General features: G+C 59.5%; 7 protein-coding genes and 1 non-coding gene across 8 annotated transcripts; 4 read left to right on the forward strand and 4 right to left on the reverse strand.

The window, feature by feature from the left end:
• Nucleotides 1-558: 558 nt before the first annotated feature.
• On the forward strand, nucleotides 559-1,761 carry SCHCODRAFT_02662991 (zincin; the record flags this gene model as incomplete). Its single annotated transcript, XM_003038674.1, has 4 exons — nucleotides 559-652; nucleotides 706-972; nucleotides 1,026-1,579; nucleotides 1,630-1,761. The coding sequence occupies 4 exons, from the start codon at nucleotides 559-561 to the stop codon at nucleotides 1,759-1,761; spliced, it is 1,047 nt and encodes a 348-aa protein (XP_003038720.1).
• A 538-nt stretch (nucleotides 1,762-2,299) lies between these two features.
• SCHCODRAFT_02684308 (pali-domain-containing protein) lies at nucleotides 2,300-4,539 on the forward strand. Its single transcript, XM_003038673.2, has 3 exons — nucleotides 2,300-2,613; nucleotides 2,664-3,587; nucleotides 3,638-4,539. The coding sequence occupies exons 1-3, from the start codon at nucleotides 2,385-2,387 to the stop codon at nucleotides 4,216-4,218; spliced, it is 1,734 nt and encodes a 577-aa protein (XP_003038719.1). The 5' UTR covers nucleotides 2,300-2,384; the 3' UTR covers nucleotides 4,219-4,539.
• Nucleotides 4,540-4,562: 23 nt separating this feature from the next.
• SCHCODRAFT_02610985 (uncharacterized protein) lies at nucleotides 4,563-7,197 on the reverse strand. The gene is made up of 6 exons (XM_050344450.1): nucleotides 7,019-7,197; nucleotides 6,744-6,971; nucleotides 6,353-6,685; nucleotides 6,258-6,306; nucleotides 5,409-6,208; nucleotides 4,563-5,357 (listed from the first exon to the last, which is right to left on the reverse strand). The coding sequence occupies exons 1-6, from the start codon at nucleotides 7,190-7,192 to the stop codon at nucleotides 4,629-4,631; spliced, it is 2,313 nt and encodes a 770-aa protein (XP_050202223.1). The 5' UTR covers nucleotides 7,193-7,197; the 3' UTR covers nucleotides 4,563-4,628.
• A 216-nt stretch (nucleotides 7,198-7,413) lies between these two features.
• On the reverse strand, nucleotides 7,414-7,487 carry SCHCODRAFT_t41. Its single transcript has one exon. It is a non-coding gene; the product is annotated as a tRNA-Val (tRNA).
• Nucleotides 7,488-7,823: 336 nt separating this feature from the next.
• SCHCODRAFT_02610990 (uncharacterized protein) lies at nucleotides 7,824-10,070 on the reverse strand. The gene is made up of 2 exons (XM_050344451.1): nucleotides 9,571-10,070; nucleotides 7,824-9,514 (listed from the first exon to the last, which is right to left on the reverse strand). Exons 1-2 carry the CDS (start codon nucleotides 9,925-9,927, stop codon nucleotides 7,940-7,942), a joined length of 1,932 nt encoding a protein of 643 aa, XP_050202224.1. The 5' UTR covers nucleotides 9,928-10,070; the 3' UTR covers nucleotides 7,824-7,939.
• Nucleotides 10,071-10,182: 112 nt separating this feature from the next.
• Nucleotides 10,183-14,748, reverse strand: SCHCODRAFT_02610992 (uncharacterized protein). The gene is made up of 10 exons (XM_003037335.2): nucleotides 14,273-14,748; nucleotides 13,620-14,217; nucleotides 13,305-13,571; nucleotides 12,773-13,258; nucleotides 11,482-12,720; nucleotides 11,109-11,420; nucleotides 11,004-11,054; nucleotides 10,788-10,946; nucleotides 10,562-10,734; nucleotides 10,183-10,489 (listed from the first exon to the last, which is right to left on the reverse strand). The coding sequence occupies exons 1-10, from the start codon at nucleotides 14,716-14,718 to the stop codon at nucleotides 10,285-10,287; spliced, it is 3,936 nt and encodes a 1,311-aa protein (XP_003037381.2). The 5' UTR covers nucleotides 14,719-14,748; the 3' UTR covers nucleotides 10,183-10,284.
• On the forward strand, nucleotides 14,720-17,447 carry SCHCODRAFT_02684312 (Sec1-like protein). The gene is made up of 9 exons (XM_003038672.2): nucleotides 14,720-14,919; nucleotides 14,969-15,201; nucleotides 15,247-15,460; nucleotides 15,516-15,738; nucleotides 15,787-15,957; nucleotides 16,010-16,319; nucleotides 16,374-16,548; nucleotides 16,606-16,926; nucleotides 16,979-17,447. The coding sequence occupies exons 1-9, from the start codon at nucleotides 14,896-14,898 to the stop codon at nucleotides 17,369-17,371; spliced, it is 2,064 nt and encodes a 687-aa protein (XP_003038718.1). The 5' UTR covers nucleotides 14,720-14,895; the 3' UTR covers nucleotides 17,372-17,447.
• A 415-nt stretch (nucleotides 17,448-17,862) lies between these two features.
• On the forward strand, nucleotides 17,863-22,516 carry SCHCODRAFT_080873 (uncharacterized protein; the record flags this gene model as incomplete). The annotated part of the gene is made up of 11 exons (XM_003038671.1): nucleotides 17,863-18,342; nucleotides 18,390-18,460; nucleotides 18,509-19,149; nucleotides 19,210-19,306; nucleotides 19,363-20,570; nucleotides 20,719-20,793; nucleotides 20,845-21,168; nucleotides 21,219-21,356; nucleotides 21,404-21,862; nucleotides 21,919-22,160; nucleotides 22,259-22,516. 11 exons carry the CDS (start codon nucleotides 17,863-17,865, stop codon nucleotides 22,514-22,516), a joined length of 3,993 nt encoding a protein of 1,330 aa, XP_003038717.1.
• Between the last annotated feature and the right edge of the window lie 68 nt (nucleotides 22,517-22,584).

Below are 22,584 nucleotides of genomic sequence, written 5' to 3' on the forward strand. Positions count from 1 at the left end.
TCCTTGCTCCCGCGTCTAATCCTTGGGTCCCCTGCTTCGCGTGTTTCCCGCATGATCTACCATACGCCCGGACGAGCGCCAACGCGGGTCCACCCCTCGGTGATCCGCAAAGTCAGAAACAGCTGTATCACCTTGCTCGACAGCTACACGCTTCCCTTGTACGGAGCGGTCCGACTTCCTGGAGATCTATGATTCATCTCCCTCCCGTCTCCAGCAGCCGCCCGACCATCCCAGTTGCTAACTCACTTGCCTACCACCCATCCTCCGTCGGCCCTCGTTTACCTCCGAACCTACGCCGCTTCCTCGCCCGAGGCGCGTGGCAAGTCTCTTTGCGCGTGGACTCGACGCGCTCATGTGCTCTATAGCATGGAAACACTCTGATAGGACCTATCGTGTATCGAAGGGCCATATCACGACATGGGGCATACTCCGGTCGTATCAGGCTGCTGAACGGCCTCGGGCTCGAAGCACGGCATCACTACATCCGCGTATAAAAGCCAAGCCAAGCGTTCCGTTGTCTCCAGCTCTTGAGCCCTCTCACCGGTCGCACTAGCAAGGATGTTCTCCGCTTCTACCAAGGCTGCGCTCGCGTCCGTCGTCCTTTCGGCGCTTGCTGTATCTGCGACCCAGTCTGTGTCGCTCAAGGTCGCTGGTAAGTCTTACTTTGACGCGTCGCGTGCCTTTCTCTTGGCTGACTTGCTGCAGGCCCCTCGGACGTCACCGACGTCGAGAACCTCAAGGTCACGACCACGATCACGAACACGGGCGATGAGACGCTCAAGCTCTTCAACGACCCCAACTCCGCGTTGAGCACGATGCCGGCGAACACCTTCGCCATCAGCAACTCCGCTGGCGCGGTCCCGCAGTTCACTGGCATTAAGGCCAAGTACTCGATGGACACTGTCGTTGCGAAGAACATCAGTGACTTCACCGTCCTTGCTCCAGGCGAGTCCGTTGAGAAGGTTCACGACTGTAAGTATATATCGCACCTTGGTGAATACCAATCAGCTCATCGACATTTCCAGTGGCCGCTGCGTACAACTTCACCCTCTCGGGCGAGGATGCCTACACCTTCGAGGCCTCCAAGTCCTTCTTCCACCTCGCCGACGATGGCTCCATCGTCCCCATCGAGGCCGAGGCGGAGGCACACACCGCAAAGCTCGCCGGCAAGCTCGTCCTCCCCCGCAACACGATCTCCAAGCGCGCCAGCTACAAGGGTTGCTCCTCCTCGCAGCAGTCGCAGATCCAGAGCGCGATCTCCGCCGCGACGACGTACGCCGCCAACGCGTACAGCTACCTCTCCTCGCACACGAGCGCGACGACGCGCTACACGACCTGGTTCGGCACGTACTCGTCGAGCCGCCATAGCACCGTGCTCTCGCACTTCCAGCACCTGCACGAGGGCGACTACAGCAGCTTCACGTACGACTGCACGTGCACGAAGGCGGACACGTACGCGTTCGTCTACGCGGATGACTACGGCACCATCCATCTCTGCCCGGTCTTCTGGCAGGTCAGCACGACTGGCACGGACTCGCAGGGCGGCACGCTCATTCACGAGTCCACTCACTTCACCAAGGTATGTTCCCTTGCCGCAGAAACTTGTGCAGGCGCTTATGTCTACCTCAGAACGGTGGTACCGACGACATCGTCTACGGCCAGAGCTCTGCCAAGTCGCTCGCGAAGAGCAGCCCGAGCCAGGCTGTCCAGAACGCCGACAGCCACGAGTACTTCGCGGAGAACAACCCTGCGCTGTCGTAAATGATTTCATGACTTTACGAACTATGTACACTGTATACTGGTGTAGAGTATGTATCACTGGGGAGCGTTGAATCACAGTCTTGGGCTGAAACTGAAGAGATGAATGCGGCAGAGAGAACGTGTTGCCACAAATAACACCGTCGAGCTAGAAAAGATTGCCATTCTCGTCATGAGCGTGCATTCCATGGATTCCATATCCTGCATATTTCCTGGATATGCCATCATCACTACTAGTACTTGGGACAGCCCCAACGTACAACAAAAATCGTGCATGATGAGTGAGTACATAGTCTGATCATGAACAGGGGGATTTAGAGGGCGTCCAGTGCTTGGGAAGCAGTGGGACACCCTCGCCCATAACTCGTGCAGTGTATCCGACGGGTAGCGGTGCTCTGCCCAGCCCTAGGCCTCAGACGCTGTCGGAGAAATAATAGCCTCCAGCTACGAGGGGAGCTGGAAGAGCGCCGACGGCTGTGCCCGGACCGGGGAGCCGAAGCGGTGTTGGGAGACCGGAGAAGGACGAATTCTCACAACCTGGTTTCGCCACAACGGCGACCACGACGAGGACGAGGACAACATCTAGCAGCCTCCTCCCGCCCCCATAACTTATATATTCCCCCACCATGGCCATTCTTCGCCCAGCGACGCCGGGCTTCATCGTCACGCTCGTCGCCACGATCCTGCTCGCGATCGTCTCCTTCTGTGTCCCCTACTTCAAATCCGTGTACTTTTTGAAGGCCTCCATGACCGTCGACAACTATAGTGGGAGCATCACGTTTGGCACGCTTGGTTACTGCCTGGAACTGTCGAATGGCACATCATGTTCGAAGCCGTCAGTCGGCTACGAGATCGGTGAGTGCAGCGTCGGCATTCGTCCGCAAGCGACAATTTACACTACCTAGACATCAACTCCCTTGTCGGTAATAAGCTCCCCATCGAGATCCCCACAGTTGTGGTCAAGTGGATCACATACGCGCTCGTTCTCCATATCGTCGCGCTCGCCCTAGCAGCGGGCAGCGCCCTGTTCGGCCTCCTCGCCCACGTCCGCGAGATGTCCATGACGTGCTGCAGCACCTGCGTCTCCGGTTTCGCAGCCACCATTGCCCTCCTCGCCTTCATCTTTGACCTCGTCCTCTTCTTCGTTGCCAAGTCGCGCATTAACGACGTAGGCAAGGCCGAGATGGGGAACGCTATATGGCTCACACTCGCGGCCTGGGTCCTCCTCTTCTTCAGCGGCTGCTTCTACTCCATCGGACGCTGCTGCATCTCCAAGCGCCGCCCGCGCGACAAGTGGGACAAGCCCTCGAACCGGAATGACCCCGAGGAGCAGCACCGCCTCGATGCTGTCAAGGCGGAGGCGGACCGTAAGGCGGCGCAGAAGGAAAGCGGCCTCCCTGCGTTCCACGAAACGCAGCCTCTGACCGCTCGTGTGGATGGTGATCAGGTGTATGTCGACGACGACTCGCCTACTGAAGCGCACAAGACCGGCGGCAGCTACGCGTCTGGATACGTGCAGGGCGCTCATGGAACGCGCGCTGTTGATGATTACTACAACCAGCCCGCTGTGAACCAGTACCCGCCCCAGAAGCAGCCTCGCCGGCAGGGCAGCGCTAGCACCTATGCCACCTCATCAGGCTACACCACCGGCGCACCGATGACTACGTCGCCGCCGCCGATGCCAGGTAATGCTGCTGCAGCGGTGGCTGCGTACAACGCCGCGCCGTCATCTGGCTCGCGCAGCCAGTATCAGGGATCGCAGTACTCACACGACCAGTACGGCGCCCACCCGGGTCAGGAATACGGTCACGCCGCAGGTGGCACGACGTGTGAGTTTTCGTCATCAACCTCTGGCTTCTTAAACTTACAGAATCAATAGACCACTCCACGGCTTCGCATCAACAGTACGCATCCGCGTACTCCTACAATGACCCATACGGGCAGCAGCAAGCAGACCCCTATGGTCAGCAGCAACAATCGTACGGCCAACCACAGGCCAACCCTTACGTCCAGCAGCAATCCAGCCCCTACGAGCAACCACAAGCCAACCCTTACGTTGCCCAGCACCAGCCTGAGCGCAGCTACACCCTAGGTGGTGACAGTTATGGCGCCTCCAACACCTACAACAACAACGCTGCCTACAACACCAACGCCTACGCATCGACGCCCTCTCCCACCGGCTACGGCGCCAACAGCGTCCCGCCACTGCCGGACAGCATGAACCAGGCCTTCATTGGCGGCTACGGCGGCCCGCAGCACACGTCGCCGCCTGCATCGCCCATCCAGATGCCCTCGACGTCGCGCTCGCCGCCGCCCGCGCCGATGCAGCCGCACATGGGGTACTCCGTGATGAACCCCTCTGAAGGCAACGCGGGGCGCCCATTGTCGTACGAGGATGCGCCACCCGGGTACGACCAGGGGCCTGCGCAGCCGGCGGGGCAGTGGAATACCAAGCGCTAGGCCTCAGTGGGGAATGGTAGTAATGTATGACCACACTCGTCCTTCGTTCTCTTGCTTCACAGACTTTTCTCTTCCATAACCTATATAGCGATACGACGACCCGTTTGCTTGTACACCTTCGACTCCTGCCCTCGTCTGTATGAAGACAGAGCCCTCTCGTCCTTGTATAACGACAGACCCGCGTACCATATCGATATCGCTGCCTATTTATGACTTGCGGACTGCAGACGTAGTACATACAGCCATCTCTTCCTGACCGAATGTGACGACCAGTGTCTGTACGTAGGCACGACGCGAATCAATTGGCTTCTGTGATCAACCATGGACTAGCGAGAAAGAAAAAAGGCAGCAAGAAATTGCTCTCGATTTTTTGGACACTCTCGCGCCATACAGGTTCACTACCCACTTCACTACAGCGTCAACTCCTCTAACCTATACAGCCCCACGCCCGCCGACGCCGCCTCATGCGCCGCGCGCCTCCTCTGCCGCCAATCGCCCTGCGGCTCCTTCTGCCCCTTCCCCTTCACCAGTCTCTCCTTCTCCCTTTCCTTCGCCTCCTGCGCCCTTACAAACGGCTCCAGCGGGCCCCTCAACGCGCCCACCTCGTCCAGAAACTCGATCTCGGGTGCAACCTGGGCTGCCAACTTGCGCAGCGCCTTCCCCGCGGGCGCGTGCTGCAAGAGGACGGGCACGTACGTCGCGTCGAGCAGCGCGGTGAGGAAGCGGAGGAGCGAGGGGAGGTCGGGGAGGAGGGTGGCAGAGGTGGAGGTGAGTGCGGATTTTTGCTTGCGCTTGGCCTTGCTGGGCGCGGGGGCGAGGCCGGCGGAGCGCATGCCGGCGTGGCGGGCGAGCCAGCCCTGCAGAACGTCGAGTGTGGCGAGGACGGCGGGTGCGTCGGCGAGGGCGCGGCGGATGGCGACGCGGAGGGCGGATTGGGAAGAGGTGTAGGCGACGCAGAGGGCGAGGAAGGTGGGAAGGGTGGGGGTGTCGGGGGTGGTGGTGGTGGGGGTGTCGACCTGCATGGCGTTGGCGTCGGGGGCGGCGGGCTTGAGGGCTATGACGTGGGCAAGGGCCTCGATGAGCTCGGTCTCGGGGATGTCGCGGACCCGGACATTTTCGAGGGCGAGTTGGATAGAGGCCTATGTGGGCGTCAGTACCCAGCATTACTATCAAGGAGCGATATTCCTTACCCAGTCATTCCGCTTCCTCAGAGCTGTCAACAGTGCGGACCCTTCCACCATGCCTGCGCTCACCGCGCCTGCCTCTATGAGGCGCTTCACAATCTCCGGCGAGTAGGATACATTACCCTGAGCCTCCGGACGCAAAACGCGGTTCAGCACATCGCGCACGAAGGCATGACCGAGCGCCGGCGGGAGGTCACCATCCTTCTCCGCCTCGTACCACTTCCTGAAGGCCTCATCGGCAGCCTGTGGCCTGTTGCCCGCGAGCGAGCTTTCGATGGTCTTCAGCAACTTCGCGCGCTTGGCGTCGTGGATGGGGACACCGGTAGACGTAGCATCTGCCAAAGCCAGCCATGCACGGCTGGCCTCCGCACGGCCCATAGCGTGCGCAATGGTCGACGTCGGCGGGCATGTGTACGGGACAACGTACACCGTCGAGCGCGAGGACGTCGACACTGCCGAGGGCGAGAGCACCAGGACGGCCTGCGAAGCGCCAGCCGGTGATAGCGACACATTGATCTTCTTCTCATCGGCGAGCGCCGAGGGCAACGAGATCGTCTGCGAAGCCAGCAGCACCGAGAACGAGAGGTCCCAAATGTGAAGCACGACCTCTCGCGATGGTTGTGAGGTGGCGGCAAGGAGGACGTGTGAGGAGCTGAGGGCAACGAGGGAGATTTCGCGGTCTTGGGACGACTTTGAAATGGTGGCGCCGATGAAGGAGAGGGCGCGGAGTTTGAGGGTGTCGAGAGACTTCAGGCAGGGTTCCGAGGAACAGGAGATCTGGTATGCGTGCCAGGTTCCGTCTCGAGCTCGAAAAAAAGTCAGCTCAGTCATTGCGAAGACCTTCAACCCACTCACCTAGTATTGTCAAGAAACCAGTCGGGCCAATAGAGCATGATGCAATATTCTACGAAGGATTAGATCGACAAGATAGCGACGAAAGAGCAACTTACTGCAGGCGCTACGGATACTTCTAAGTCGGCGACATCTGCGATGTCCCCGTCATTGCGGACTGCAAGAATACGGGCGCGCGTCGCAGCACCGTCTCCCTCCAAGCACACCGCGATGGCATCGTTCTCATGCCTGACCTGAGATGGGACAAAGCCACACGACTTCGAGGGGAAGAGGGAAGCCTGCACCAGCGTCCGACGCTGACTTGGTGGATTCCGCGTTGTTCTGATCTTCAAGTCATTGTCGAGGAGCGAGAGATGACCGCTAGGTGACCATGCAAAGAGTGTCGAGGGGCACTCCTCGATGACGTGGAGGGTAGAGACGAGATGCGGCACCTGAAGGCTTGCATGTGAGCGGATGAGCGATTGGTGGTTCAAAGATTGTGGGACTCACCGTAGCAGATAGCTTCGTGCTGGAGGAGGATGCATCAGGGATGGAGCCAGACAGGTCGTCTTCCCATTTCCATATCGTGCGCCCGCCTTCATCCGCGGATATGTCGCTAGAGGCAGCTACCACAGTGTATGTCGAGCACGTCCCCTCTGCACATCGCGCGACAGAAGGTCCAGCAAAGAGCGTAGAGGGCCCGAAGGTATGTGATGTCACTGGATGTATCTCTGATACCTGCGAGGACTGAGTATACGAACAAGTCGCCCTCGGTGAGTACGCACATCAAGTGTATGAATCCCATCCCCCTGTCCTGTCGCGGTCACGTATCCGTCGCGCGGGCCGGGAGTGTACGTTGCGTAGACATGGGGGAGAGCCTGCCGTTGCTTTCCCTTGGATGGCTTTTGCTGTGAGGCGTAGGTGGCGAGCACGAAGGGGTCCCCTATCGACGCGTCCATCGCGTTTAGAACAACCTGCACAAAATCCCGATCGCGATCGGCGGCCCGCATCCCGGTCAGATGCGACCAGCGTCCACACCGACGCTGGTCGTCCTTGGCCTGCTGTAGCTCGAATGCTGGATTCAGCTCAATACACGGCCGTTGTCGACGGTAGATAAATTAGCAAGCAAATTAGACAAACAAAAAAAATTAGAGAACATCGCCGTTCAAAGCATTAAAAATGAGTCGGCCCAGGTTCGAACTGAGGACCTTCTGTGTGTTAGACAGATGCGATAACCAACTACGCCACCGACCCGATGGACGTCCTTGCGTCGTTGCCTTGCCGGGCCGGCGCAGGACACGAATTACCTTGCTTGCAAGGTCTCTCCCCGTCCTTATTGAAGCCTGATTTTTTGCAGGCACAATCAAAAGGTCAATAGCGCTCAATAAATGACCGAATGCCCAGTGCTAGAGCCGCAAGCAAGGTCGAGAACCGGCGTAGCCGGAGCTTCCTCTAGTCGGAAACCGGGCAAAAGAGCAGACTTCAAAGCGAGGTCGTCTCACCTTTGACGGCACACCAACGACACACTCCAACGTCGACGAAAGCAAGTGTCAAAGCGACACGAAAGTGGTTACCTAGTGTATAGAAAGTGAGTACGAAAGGCGGGCGAACCGCCAGGACTACGCTAATCGTAGAACATAAGGGCGTATGATACACTGCAAGAACTGCTCCGATACATACATGCATAGCGAGGGAAAGCGAATGAACTATCCATGATGCTGACCTGACGGTTGGTCTTCCCCTGTCACTGAGGTGGTTTGCCTGTCGTGGCCCTGCCCCCCATCTCCCGCTGCTTCTCCCGCGTCCGTACCGCCAACGTCCGGCCCTTTCCCCTCCCCGTCCGACTCCCCATACTCCAGCTCCTCTTCGTCGACCCCCACCGGTGCGGTCGCCTCTGCCAACTCTGTAGGCGGTACCTCGCTGTCATCCAGGGGTGGCGCGGAAGGCCGCAGCGATGCTTCTGGCCCTATAAGCACCTCGCCTTCCTCGCCCACATCCTCGAACAGAGGTGGCGCGCTGGGAAGTACCGAGGGACCCTCCCGCGCATCCGGAAGCTCAGCCCCAAAGTCAAACGGCGGCGCGCTGGGCCCGGGTGCCGGCATCGCGTCCAGGAAGACGTCGTGATACTCATAGTCCTGGGAGTCCATGAGCGCCGCCATCTGCCCCTTCGATGGCGGGTCGGGGAAAGCGCCCCCTGATCCCTCGGCAGCCCTGTACGAATCTGGGCTATCACGCCCTCCCGCGGGTTCCATGACGTCTGCGAGGTTCTCGAGTTCTTCGTCTACCCAGAGTGGCGCGCTGTACGGGGACGGCTCGGCCCGCTGGGCTGTCGCGGGAGGCGCGCTGGCCTGACGGGCGAGCTGCGCTAGGAGCGCCTTGTCGTCCGTAGCGACGTGGGCCGCATGCAGGGGGTTATAGTGCGAGCTGGACTCGCCGAAAGGGCTCGGTGGCGCAAGGTTGGACGGTTCATGAGTGTAGGCATGATCCTGCGACAAGACCGGCGATTTGACGTCGGAAGGGCCGCTGTCAAATTCATCGGACGTAGTGGAGATTGAGGGAGGCGGGGTGCGGCGACGGTATGCAGGGGGCAGTGCGAGCGCATCAGGTTGATGGGAAGGAAGAGGGGGAGGAGGCTGCAGGTCTACAGCAGTAGTCTGGGCTTCAGCTACCACGGAGTTGCCGTCCGATTGTATAGCTGAAGATCTGGAAGATGTCGTTGAGGTGCGGAGGGAAGACGGCGATTGCGAACGCGATCGTGGCGCCTCGTCGTCCGAGGGGGTAGAATGTGCCGTGGCGGAATTAGCGTGCAGGGCCCTGAGCACCTTCCGGCTACGTCGATATCGAGCTGAGGACCGTGCGTTGGCTTTCCAGCGAGATATGAGCCGTGTTATAGTCCGTTGCTTGACTTCAGCTTCCTGGCGTGCAGCGAGTGCTTCTTCCTCCTCTGGATCACGCCGTCGCCGTCGAAGCTTCATCTCCATGTCCTTTTCTCGCCCCTTTCGCCTGCTCCCCCGTCGCCAGAATATGCATCCTATCATGAAGACGCAGACACAGATGGCAAGAGCAAGGGATAGTGCGAGGATGAGGGTCGTCCTGCTCGATGACGCGCGTGCGGTTGGCTTCCAGCCATTCGGTAGGGTGTCCAGCAGATGGGTTGATGCCTCTGCCATGTCGGCCGATGATACTGCTGAGGACGTGGCAGATGCTGTGGAGGACGATGTGGGTGATACGGAAAACTTCGTGTCGTCGTCGAGATATGTGCTGGTAGCCGAAGAACAGCTCTGCGGGGCGTGTAAGACTTTTCTAGCGCATGACGATAGCGAGCGCGCGGACGCACCCCTCCGCCGTGAAGCGAGTAATCGACCTTTCTCCACACCCCGTCTTCGCCCTCCTCGTACTTGTCTGGGATCTTGCGGTCGACTTTTCGCTTGCTGCTGCTGCTGCGCTTGCGGTGGGGTGTGATGGGTGCGGTGCTGCTGGTCGCGCACTCGTCTGTGCCCAACCCGGGGCAGAGGAAGGAGGGGGGAGTCGGGCTTCCGTGTGCGCCGTTTGCGGAGGCGACGGCGGCTAGCAACGATAGTAGCCCCGTGGATGGTGCGGGCAGGCGCGATGGTGTATTTGCCGATAATGGCCGCCTGGTGCGGCGTCGCCCTCTGCGAGAAGCGGTCGGTGAGGAGAAACCCTCGTCGGGCATAATAAAGCTGGGCGCTGGCTCAGGCTGGGCTCAGGATTTGCTTGGCCCACGAGCAGGTCGATCAAGCACGGGACGTGTGATGACGGAGCGAATACAAGAGTGTCGCGCGCCAAGACGGGACGGGGTGGAATGTTGGAGGGGGGGGGGGGGGGGGTCGAGGTCAGCGTTCGAGGAAAGAGGCGCCGAAGCGAAGGAGGAACCGGTCCTGGAAGACTCAACAAGGCAACTTGCGCCAACGAGTGCACGCCCTGAAACTGTTGCGATCTGTTTGTTCTCTCGGCCCTATAATTACAGTCCCAACGCTATAATTGTACACTCAGACCCTGCCCCCGTCGGACCACCCGGACCTCCCGGGTCTCAGACCAGCAGCCGACACCGTCGTCGCTCCTCCTGCCGTGCTGCTGCACGCTCCCAGAGCGGCCCTGCGTCCGCCGCCGTCCGCCGCCGCGCCAGCACGTCCTCAGTGCCTGTTATGTACAGCAGCTTGTACGACGGCAGCGTAACCCGAATCGCCATGTCCGTCTCAGCGTACACCCGCCCCGCCTCCTCCTCGTGCAGTGACCTGCCGATGATAATGATCAGCAGCCGTCCGTGCGTTCCATTTTCCGGCCGTATATTTGGGGAAATTTCACACCTTTTTAGAAATACGCGGGGGGCCCCCTCGCTCTCCCGCGGGGCGTACTCGGTGCGGTGCCTCAGCACATACGAGTTCACGTACTCCCGCCACCGGCTCGTGCCACCGTTCCCGTCTACGCTCGCGTCATCCGAGCCCATGAGCTGGACTTGCAGTGTCTGCGTAGCGCGTACCTATCGCGGTCGTCCATCATTACCAATGTCCGCTAATCTTAGGAGTTACTCACCCAGCGAATGCGGTATAGGTGGTCGTCCTGGCTGACATGCAACTCCGCTTCTCTCCGGTAGCGAATCGTGTCCTGGATCGATATCCTCTCCGAGCTCTGGACGCTCTGCAGCAGTGACCAGAGCTCTTGACAGCGATGATCCTGGACGACCGTCTGCACCTAAAATTGGGCAGGCGTCAGCCCACATTAACTATATCTAGGTTCGGCCACACTCGCCTGCTTGATTAGCGCTGCGATGAGCTTGTCGAGGGTGAACAGCTGATACGCCTGCAAGTTCCGTTCTTAGGACGTAAAGGTCAACTATAGCTTTACTAGGCGCACCTTGAAACCAAAGAACCAACGCATGTGTTCCTCGAATGTCGCGTTATCCAGGCTATCCTTGTCCTGCGTCCTCTTGTCGTTGGAGAAAGACTTCTCGGCGGCGTCGAGCAAGTACATGTACATCATGTCGCGCTCGTCGCTGATGCCACGCTCGGCCAGCGCCTCACGAGTCTGCGCCAGCAAAGCGGGAGGGCCGTTGGGCTCGTCCAATCCCAGCTGAACAGCAACGGGATTTGCCAGAAGGGACTTAAAGTTCTCCGCCGCATGCCGCCGACTCGTCTGCTTGCTCGTCAACAGCCGGGCGTACAGCTCCTAAAGGTGATGGTGGATCAGATTTTCCTGCCCCTCTTCTAGTCAATCGATAATAACGGACCTGCAGCAAGCGAAGGAGCAGATAGAACGTCGTGTTGGCGAAGAAGGGCCGGTCAACGTCAGCGCCGTACGCGATGTTGTCCACGGGATTCATTGTCGTCGGGTCTCTGATCCAGACATCCGGCAGGCGGACTTCATCTTCCTGGCCAGCCGCTTTTGAGGCACTCGGCGCTGGTGAAGACGCACGAGAGTGGCTGGGTGAAGCCGCGGCGCCGTTCATCTCCTCCTCGCGTTCTTGCGCCGCCCGTATTAACCGCCGCCGTAGGTCGCCCGGTGGCACCCCCTGGTGCGAGGTATGGCTTCCGGTCGAGCGGCGACCACTGCGACCGTGGTGCTCGCCATGGCCGTTCATCTCGTGCTCGTCCTCGTAGGCGTCGAACGGCCCACATGCCGCGTTGAACTCTTGTGCGTTAAAGCCGCAGAGCACGGGGATAAAGGCGCGGAGGAACTTCTCGATGGCGCGCCGCTCGTGGAGGTTATACTGGCCTGGGCTATGGTCCAGGAACGAGTAGACGAGCTTAAGGGAATCTTGCAAGACCGCGGTGTCCTCGAACTGGTACTCGAGCTGGACCCCGATGGACCCACGCGAGCACACGGGCACCGCCTTCTCCTTGCCCTTGCCGATCTGCTCCTCCAACTGCTTAACCTGAGCCTTCCGCGCGTCGATGATCTCCCCGACAAAGTGCTTCTGCGTGATATTCTTCTTGTCGTTGTTCTTGAACGCCGGGCCCATATGGTCGATCGAGCGATAAAAGTTGGCGGAGTCTACGGCCTTCCACGTCCGTGCGTATTCCCGCTGCAAACGCCGCCACTCTTCGTCCTTCTGCTTCAATCGTGCGAGAACGACCGGGATGGCGACTGCCGGCGACTCCTGCATGGACACGAGGATCTCCTGCCCGCTGTCCCGACCGTACACCTTCTTGATGATGCGCTGGTAGATGCTCTTGCTCGGGCCTCCAAAGTCGGCATCGAGCTTGAAGTTGGCGCGCTCCTCGTGTGTCATGTCCTCAATGCGCGCATTGAGGGGGTCGAGGACGGCGATGGTCCGACGGAGGGCCTCGATGTGGACATGGTATTCGTGGCGCTCTTCCTCGCTCTTGTGCAGCGCCTCCTCGAACGAGTTCTTCTTGTGCGCGACGAAGCCCGCCTCCTCGGATGCCCATGTGGGGTGGGACACCCATTCATCGTTTAGCAGGGATCGACAGTGTTCGTCGCGTCCCGAACATGCAAGGTATATTTCCTAACGCGGAGGTCAGCACGTGGGCAATAGAGCATGAATGACCGTGACATACGCTGTCAGGAAGGCGCCTGTAGCTCGGACCCTGTCCATCATCTGTGGGTTGCGCCAATAACGCCTCGGGAGGACCCATGCGAAGGCTGCCTGGAGGTCCGTATTCGATGCTCTCGCGCCGTTCATCATAGCCAAGAAGCTCCTTGAACTCTGCCAGGAGATCGCCGTCGCCGAGGAACACCTTCGCCCTGTCAATGAGGTCTTTGACGCCGAAGATGTCCTTGGAGAAAAGCGTGAGGGTCTTCAAGAAGTCCTCGTACATCTCGCGACTCTCGAGGGCCTTCTTCGCGTGATCGAAGAACATAAGCTTGCCCTCGGGCGTCCGACCGTCTTGTAGGAGGATGGTTTGCTGCAGGTTTTGCATGGCGTAAGCCGGCTGAGACGTTGAGGGCTGGGCCTGAGACGGAGGAGGAGATGGTACAGTGGCGTAGGAGAAGGTAGGAGACGCGGGATCGGGCACATGGCGATGTTTAGGTTTCTTGTTCGCCTATACATGGTAAGTAACAAGTCTTTGAGGGGCACTGCGCACGCACCTTGGCGGGCGGAGCCTTCGCTGGTGCCGGGCCCGGGGATGCTTCTTTTTCTACAGGGCGTTTCTTGCGTTTGGGCGCCTGCTTCTTCTGTTGAGGTTTGTCTGCAATGGCGGAGAGTGATTCGGGGTTCGTCCACGCGGGGTCGTCATTCACGAGGCCTGTTTGACCGCCGCCTGGTACACCGGGGAGGCCCGTGGGGAGAAAGTCGTTGAACTCATGCAAAAGCTCGGGCGCGTCGTGGAAAAGGTCGTGCACTTGTTGTAGTACCTGAAAGTGAAATCAGCTAGGCGCTTATGCGACATGTGCGCCACACACCTCTTGCTGCATATACCGCTGCTTCTGACACGCCTGTAGAACGTCCAAGAAGAGTTTGTAGTGATGGTCCCCCTCGTAGCGCATTTTGATCTTGTTCAAGAAGTCAATGGCGCGCTGAAATTCTTCCTTGGGCATCTGCGGTTGGGCGCCGTTGCCCAAGTTTCCGAGCATGGTAGCTGCAGCGTTGGTCTGCTGGGACGCCGCGGCGGCAATGCCGGGAGAAAACATGGCGGGGTCGACGGGGAGGCCCCCCGGGGGCGCACCTCCAGGGAAGCCGTGCGGGGTCATTGAGCGCGAGCTGGGCCCGCCATTGACGGAATTGCGCATGGGAGCGAACCCTGATGAGACGAGACCGGACATAGGGGGCGCGGGCATGCCAGGTTGTTCGCGGGACTGAATGCGATGAGTGCGTCCTGGAAAAGCGCTGTGCGTTGTTACACCCGAAGGTGTTGTGACCGTGATGAGATTGGGATCGCGGGGGTCCGACGAAGGGTCGATCCGGTAGCCGTAGGGGAGAAAGGTGTTGAAGCCGGTAATCAGGTTGGGGTGGCCGTAGAAGAGTTCGGACACGCGCTGAATCACGCCGGGGGTGTCGATACTGTAACGGGAATGATCAGAAATGTTAATCGGGGCGCGAATAACAAGGCACGCACACTGAGCTCTTGAAGTCCTTCATAATGTCCAGGAACTTGTTGTACACCTCCGGCTTGTCGTGGAACTGGTTCTTGACCGCGTCGAGATAGCCGAGGGCGTCGGTGACGTTGAGAGCGCGCTCGCCGCCCGCCACTGCGGTGACTGCCGCTGGGGTGGCGGGCGCGGGGGGTGGGGCGTTTGTTGGCGCTGTGTCGGCGGTCCTGGACCGGGGAGTTGGTGGCTTTGACGCGGGGCGCATCATATTTGGCGTGCCCGGGGCAGTATGAGCGCTGGGCTGAGCGAGCGGGGTGGGATCGCGACGGGTGGAGGGCGTCTGCTTGGGCGGGGAATCGGGGCGCGTATGCATTCTGGAAGACGGCAACGGGGGAAAGCCGGGCCCAAAGTCGGCGACAGGCTTGCGCTGGGCAAGCTGTGCTTGTATCTGCTCTGCGTCGACGGGGTCCATGGCGAACGACAAGCAGACAACCAGCCAGGCTCGAAAACCCGGAGGACCGGCCCGTTCTCACGACATGGCGTGCGTTTGTGGCGCCGGCAGATAGCCCGGACACGTGGCCCGTCGGCGTCCACACCTGCCATTTGACGGACGTGTTCCGCCCCGCCATTGTCCTCGACGTCGTTAATCATGGCGAGCACGGCAGTGAAGACGGTGGGAGCGACCGAACCCGATGAATGACCCATGCTCACAAGATACATAGGCGTCTACAACGCTACAGGAGGCACAGACCCAGGCCCTGCTCACTTTGCTCAATCTCAACAACCCGCCCGAGCCCACTCAGTCCACCCCAGGCAGCGCGTCAAAGGGGACAATTACACCCTCTACTGGCCCCCCGGTATGGAAGATCCTCGTCCTCGATCAGCACACCCAGGACGTACTCGCAACCGTCCTGCGCGTCACCGATCTACGCGACGCGGGCGTAACGCTCCATGTGTACGTCTCGCGTTTATCTCTATAGACGCGTCTGATCTTGCATAGGCAATTACACTCAGCGCGGCCTGCACTACCAGACGTACCTGCTGTATACTTCGTATCGCCGACCCTCGCCAACATCAAGCGCATAGCAGAGGACCTGGACAAGTCGCTTTACGAGTCTTTCCATCTTAACTTTGTTGAGCCTCTGCCCCGCGCCTTGTTGGAGGAGCTGGCCGCCGAGGTAGCGCGGACAGGCACGGGAGATCTGGTTGAACAGGTGCTGTGGTATTGCTCATTCGATGGTCAGATGTATACTTACCATGAAATTGCAGGTCATTGACCAGTACCTGTCGTTCATCTGCCCCTCTCCTTCACTATTCTCGCTACTTCCTCCCACCCCTCCTGCACCTTCTCAACAGCAACCCGCTCCGTCCACTTCATCCGTCCCTCCATCCACGTATGCGATCCTTAACTCGCCTGCATCGACCGAACAGCAGATTGAGGAGGAAATCGAACGTATAGCAAATGGCCTCTTCAGCGCGGTCGCGACGATGGGTAGGCTGCCTAACGCCGCTCATTTGTTTGTGCTGACACCCGGGCCAGGTCAGGTCCCGTACATACGCTCTCCCAAGGGGAATGCGGCCGAGATGGTGGCGAAGAAGCTCGAGACGAAAATCAGAGACGCCTTGCTAACCGCATCTCGCTCGCACGGCACCTCCACCTCCACCCTCTTCTCTCAAGAGACTAGCGGTCTCGCCAACCTTCAACGACCACGTACGCTCCTTCTCCTTGCTCCTCACCTCCAACTGACCCATCCCCCACCCAGTCCTGCTCATCCTCGACCGCAACGTCGACCTCGTCTCCATGCTCTCGCACGGCTGGACCTACCAAGCCCTCGTCTCCGACTGCCTCGAGTTCAAGCTCAATCGCGTCACCGTGCCCCCCGCCCCGCCCGCGCAGCCAACCAAGCGCTCGTACGACCTCGACAGCAAGGACTTCTTCTGGAAGCGCAACGCGGCGAATCCGTTCCCGCAGGTGGCGGAGGACATCGATGCGGAGCTGAACAAATACAAGCAGGACGCGGCGGAGATCACGAGGACGACGGGAGTGAGCGATATGAACGATATCTCGCAACTGTAAGTGGAAGGAGATGTGCTTTGGGGAGGATGGAGAGCTGATTGGCGGTATAGGGACCCGTCGTCGAATGCGGCGCATTTGAAGGCCGCGATCACCCAATTGCCGGAGTTGACGGCAAGGAAAGCGACGCTGGATACCCACATGAATATCGCGACGTCGTTGCTAGAGCAAATCAAAGTGCGAGGCTTGGACGAGTTGTTCAGCACGGAGGAGGCTATCAACAAGCAGGTATAGCTGGCCGTACCCCCAGAGAATGACTTTTGCTAATTGACTTCACTCTGACAGACCTTGAACACCATCTTGGAAACCCTTCGCAGTCAAAGACCAGACGGCAACTTCACCGCTGAGGACAAGCTTCGACTAGTCCTCGTCTTCTACTTGTCATCCCCCGACAACGCCCTTTCCAAAGATGACCTTGCGCAGCTCGAAAAGGAACTCAGCTCAGCAGGTGCCAACACTGCCGCACTCGACTACGTTCGGAGGACAAGAGAAATCCTGCAGATGACGAGCGGTGGTGGCTTCGGGTCTGCATCCGTGCAGTCCGATGCTGGCGCGCCTGGCGGTGAGCTCTTTAAGGGCTTGGGCTTTGGTGCACTTAGCAACAGGGTGCGTGTTTTGCGGTCGAATCTGCCATCCTCTTTTTACATCTTTGCTGCAGTTTACGGACCGCCTCGGTACCGGTGGCCTGGAGAACCTGATCTCTGGCGTCAAAAACTTTCTGCCCACCAACAAGCTTATGCCCGCTACCCGCCTCGTAGAAGCACTCATGGACTCTTCTGCCGCGTCGAATCAGTCTCTTCAAGAGACTGACGAGTACCTCTTCCTCGATCCCCGCGCGCCTAAGCACGCCGCACCTGCCGCCCGTGGCAGGAGAATGGCGTTCGCCGAAAGCATGGTCTTCGTCGTCGGAGGCGCAGGCTACGTCGAGTACGGCAACCTCGAGGAGTGGGCGACGCGCACTGGGAAGCGCGTAACGTACGGGGGAACGGAGATCGTCGACCCGACGGGCTTCGTGAGGATATTGGAGGCGCTGGGGAAGGAGACGTCGTGAGTTTGAGGTGCCAGCGATTTCCTTAGCTTCTTTTTGGACTTGGATAGAGGAATGCGATGGTGTTTCGGCTTGTGAATGGCTACAGGCGGATGTTTGCATGCCCGCGGAGGCTTTCTGAAAAGGCCTCGCGGAAGTAATTATGGTTGTTGCTCTCGGCTGGTCCTCGGGTTGTCTCCTGGGAAACGAGTCTGGTCCGGGTGTCGTCACTATGATAAGTTTTGGTGGGGGGCCCAATGTTCATTGTCTTTTGTCCTTATCCTCCTCCTCGTCCTAGACAGCCCAAGTCGCCCTGCCCGTCGCGTCCCCCATCCGCGCCGCCGATCGCTGATTGTCCTCGGCATTATCCGTTACGTACCGGTTATCAGACAAACCCTTCCTTCTTTGGATTGATCCAGAACCGGTTGACGAGAACACTCACGACGGCGCGCGCGCCTCCCACGGCGCCTCTCACGACCCCCACGACGACGACAGCGACGGCCCCGGCTACCTCCATGACGACCCAACATGTAGACGCGCTCTTCCCGCGGCACACCGGCACCTGGACAGAGTCCTCGAACCTGCACTGGTGGACGACGTCGGGCGGCTCCACCTTCCTGCCCTCGGGGTCGGAGGAGCCTGCGACGTCGACGGACGGGACCTCCACCTCGAGTGCCTATACCTCAGATCCCACCGACTCCTCTACGGGCGCGGGCGGCAGCGGCACACTCACGACGTTCACGAGCTCGATACCTATATCCACCATCACACAATCTAGCACGACGCTGACGTCCTTCTCTGACTCTGTGGTGTCTTCCTACATCTCCAACACGATATCCCCCTCCTTCACGTCCTCCAGCGGCGCATCCAACCCTACCGGTCGGTTGAATTCTGCGAACTCGATACCCGTGTGTGCGGGGGACGGCTTGGACGCGTCGTCGGACGGTATTTTGGCTTCCGTAGTGTTTTCTAGTGCGGTGGGCTTGTTGATCTGGGTGCGTGCTACGTTCGATGGAAAACGCGGAACTAAATTATTTGACAGCTCTTGTTCGCGATCCTCCGTCCACGCTTCCGCCAGGTTTATGGTTTGAGGGAATGGTTCCTTTCCCAAGAGTGCGTGGCGCAAACACTATACTCACCCACCCTCTAACATGCCCGCAGCCTACGACCAAAATCCCTCGGCTCAGGCTTCTTTGCGTTCCTCCACCCACCAGTCCCCCTTGTCCCGGACGTACCGGCAAACGTCGACGACGCTGGGAAATCGCTCAAAACAGACGCCGAACTCTTCCCCTCTGACGAGCAACTCTCCCAGCGCGTGATCTGGATCAGCTTTCTCATCGTCCTGGGATGGTCGATTCTGGCGCTCGCTGGTTGCCTGCCACTATACCTCGCTAGCACCCCGTGCCTAGCCGACTACTCACAGGCGCAATATGGTGGCGCGTACTCTACGCTGCAGGATCTCAGTCTCATGCGGCTCTTGCGCATGCTGGATCAGGGGGACGTGAGCATCAAGAACCTTCTCGTTACGCGAGCGGACGACTCCGACGATCGGTACAACGTTCGACCCAGGATCATCGTGCTCACGGTCCTTGTTATCGTGCTTGCACTCCTCCCTGCCCTGTGGAAGATCATCAAGGAGTTCAACGCGCTCGTGGCCTACCGGCAACGATGGCTGAATGTCAAATGCGACAACGAAGAGCTTGCTTGGCTAAGCGTACGCGACGCACCTGGCTTCATCGGCTGGGGAGAGAAGCAGATCAAGGACTTCATCATCAAGTGTGGCCTCAGCTCTACACTGGATCGCACCTCTGCTGGCCGCCGCAACGACGACTCGCCCGAAAGCGCCAACCGCATCCGTGGAGGTCGCTCGGGACGACACCAGTCAGAAAAGCGCCGGTGGGATGCTGATGCAGAGAATACCAACATGGAGGTCGACATCAAGAGCCTCTTCTCGATAGTGTATGTTGCTTGTATCTACTGTCACTACATCGGCCATAATGACAATTTCACTTTAGGGACACGCACCAATTGGCCCTCTTGATTGAGGAGCGCGATGAGATCCTCGAGAACCTAGAGATCGCTGAGACGCGGTATATCAAGTCGTTCAGGATATCGACGCCGGATCCATCAATTGTGGACTTGCAGCCGCAGCCACCTGAGCCAGAAGGTCGTCCGTACATCTCTCGGCCGTTGCCGCTCAGGGGAAGCCAACGATATCGAGGCGCTCGTCGGCGGACCACGTCCAACAAGGCTCTCGCATCTTCCTCTCTTGCGCCGACGTCTTTCGTCGCTCCATCCCAGTACTACCGCCTTCGGAAACTATCTGGCATCAGCGGTGGCCGCTTCACCGATTCGCCTGAAGGTCGCCGGTCATTCAGCGATGCTGTTCACTCTCGCGTCATTGGGAGCCAGTTCCACGAAATCCAACCTCATTCGCCTGACTACCATGCCCTGCCACTCGGCTCCCATGTCGGGGTCGACTGCAACACGGGCGAGCTGGGCCCTCTGTCAAGCAGCTCGTACGACGATATACCCGACCCACGATACTTCGGCCCCAACCACTCCATGGAGGAGTTCGGTCAGCTGCGCGGATCTCAGGATTACGACCCCGACGAGCGGCTCGACGACATCGCTGAGCTCCAGGAGTGGGTCGACCTGGAAAGGGAGCGACCAGGCGAATACGAGAGCAGCATGAACGGGGCCACTGAGCGTGGTCAGACGCCGCGGTTCTCTGGCACGTCGTCCCGCTTCCCTCGCCGTGCGCGTCCGCGGCCTCCTCGCCAGGAAGAAACCCCTTCACCAGCCCGCCGCGAGACCTTCCCCCTCCGCAGCCGCAGCGTCTCCGACCCCGAGGCCGTCATGCCGCCCCACCTCCGCCTGCAGCCCTCCCAGCCCTTCGTCCGGCCCCTCGAAGGCGTCGACTACGAGGGCCTTGGCGAGGTGTACAACGAGATCAAGCGCTACCGCTCGCAGCTCAAGGCGATCAACACCGAGATCGCGGAGGCGCAGACGTCGTGCTACAACGACATCGCGGAGGGCGTGCGCATCAAGGGTTGGCTAATCGTGGGGAAGGGGCTGAGGTTCATTCCGGGGATGCAGCAGATTGAGGGGCGCGCGAAGGAGGATGTGAGGTGGGATATTTTGCAGGATGAGCGGTCGACGCTGGACACGATAGTGCTGTGGGTGGTGGTAACGATGATGGCGGTGACCTTGGCTGTTGCGCGTGAGTGTTCGCCCTATGCAATTGCTTCCTCATGCCCACCACGGTCATCCAGTGACTGCCACCGCCGGTTTGGCCCTTTCGACGGCACCTGACGTGGCGCATTACCTTCCTTTCCTGCAGCCCATCCTCAACGCAAACCGGCTCTCAGCAGGTATTGCTACCGTGCTTACTCCGGCTATTGCCGCTATCGCGTTCATCTCCTTTGCGCTATGGGCCATGCACTGTGAGCTACTAATTTCTGGGATGACATTGCCTTTCTTATATTCGTTCGCAGACGCCGCGAAAGTCCAGGGCTCCGTCTCAATATCCGGCGGCCAACTACTGACCTTCAAGATCACCTTCTTCGCCTTGACCGTGGTCGCCGGTCTCTTCCTCATCACAGTCGGCGCGCTCATCTTCGCATTGCATGCGTTCAGCGAAGGCTCGGGCGTGGCGTCGTCCGTCGCCAACGGCTCAATCTACATCATGGTGCTCTGCTTGGCACTCATCATCAACCTTGCTATCATTATACCCGGCCTGCTCTTGCTACAGCCTACTAGACTCTGGCGTGTCCTTCGCGCGGAAAAGCAGGCGGTGACGCCCCGCCAGCGATTCCGAGGTACGTGTAGCTCCAGAGTTCTGTGCGTCTGCAACTAACACCCTTTGCAGCTGTTTACCCTCGTACTTACAACCCTTCATTCGCGACTGGCGCATGTGTATTGGCTATTGTATTTGCTTCTACTTTCTCCCTAATCTTCCCACTTATTGCGCCGGCTGTTACCCTCTTGCTTTTGCTGACTCTTGTCGGTGAGTCAGGTTAGGTTGACAATGGAGCATCGCTGACATCTTCGTAGCGCACCGCTTTCTTGTCGGCTACGTATACGGTCGGACGCATTCACAAACGGGCGGCTTGCTCCAGATCTGGCTCCTACGCCGGTTCGGGACTGTTGTCGCCTTCCAGCCCATTCTCCTCGGTCTCATTTACCTCAGCCGGGAGCTATGGATCGAAGGCGGTATCCTTTGCGGTGTCGGCGGAGCAGTCATCCTCTTCATGGAGGGCTATGCATCCTGGAAAACACGTCTTCCGGGGCGCAAGTCTCTCAGCCATGTCACGCAAGACTCGCTCGACCGGTTCGTCGAGATCGCTCGGCCGAAGGGCCGCCGCAACGTCGACGAGGAAAGCACGAGCCTGGTTAGCGGTAGCCGGCTCGGCCAGCGCACCCGTGGCTCGCTGGCATCTGTTCTCGAGATGATGAGCTTGACGCTCGCGGTGATGCCCTCGTCGGCGGAAGTACGCGGGCCGGTCCCACTGAGTGAGTGTCGTACAACGGCGCCTTTACCGACACGGAAGCTCATCAGCGCATGACAGAGACGGAGACACTGGACGACCTGACGGCGACGGAGCGCGCGGCACGCACCCACCCGGACGCGCCGCCGCATCTGCCGCCCCTGCCGTTCGCTGACCACGCCGAGGAGATGGCGGGCATCCTGTATCCCCCCGAGCTTATTGCGCCTCCGCCGATTATATGGCTCCCGAACGACGCGGCGGGCGTTGCGCGCTCGGAGGCGGTCGACCTGCAGAAGTACCACGACCTGCGCGTGACGCTCGACGTGCGGACGAAGCGCGACGCGTCGAAGCGGTCGTCATCGTCCGCGCATGGCCACTGAATGGACCGAACAGACTTTCTGAATGTGCTATACTTACGAAGGTACCTACCGGCTTGGATGTATTGTGGTGTGTATACGGACTGGCGAGCTGCAGGACTTCCGAATATGGCAGGTTTACGATGGACAATGGGCATGTGAGCGGTGCTCCTCGTGCGCATGCGACGGCGTCCGCCATTATCGATGCGAATGTGGAGCAGGGGTTACGCGCTGGATGCCTCCGCTGGCGTACCGCCGGACGGTGGCATTTGAGCGAACTGTGGAAGGCGGGCGACATCTCGCGCTCTTCCTGCGCGCACTAAGTGGCCCCCAAAGCGCGTGACGGCGGCGGGCGACGGTGCAATGACGATGGCGATGGGATATTTGCATT

The sequence above is a fragment of the Schizophyllum commune genome, assembly GCF_000143185.2.
Source record: "Schizophyllum commune H4-8 unplaced genomic scaffold SCHCOscaffold_2, whole genome shotgun sequence".
Taxonomy (NCBI): domain Eukaryota; kingdom Fungi; phylum Basidiomycota; class Agaricomycetes; order Agaricales; family Schizophyllaceae; genus Schizophyllum; species Schizophyllum commune.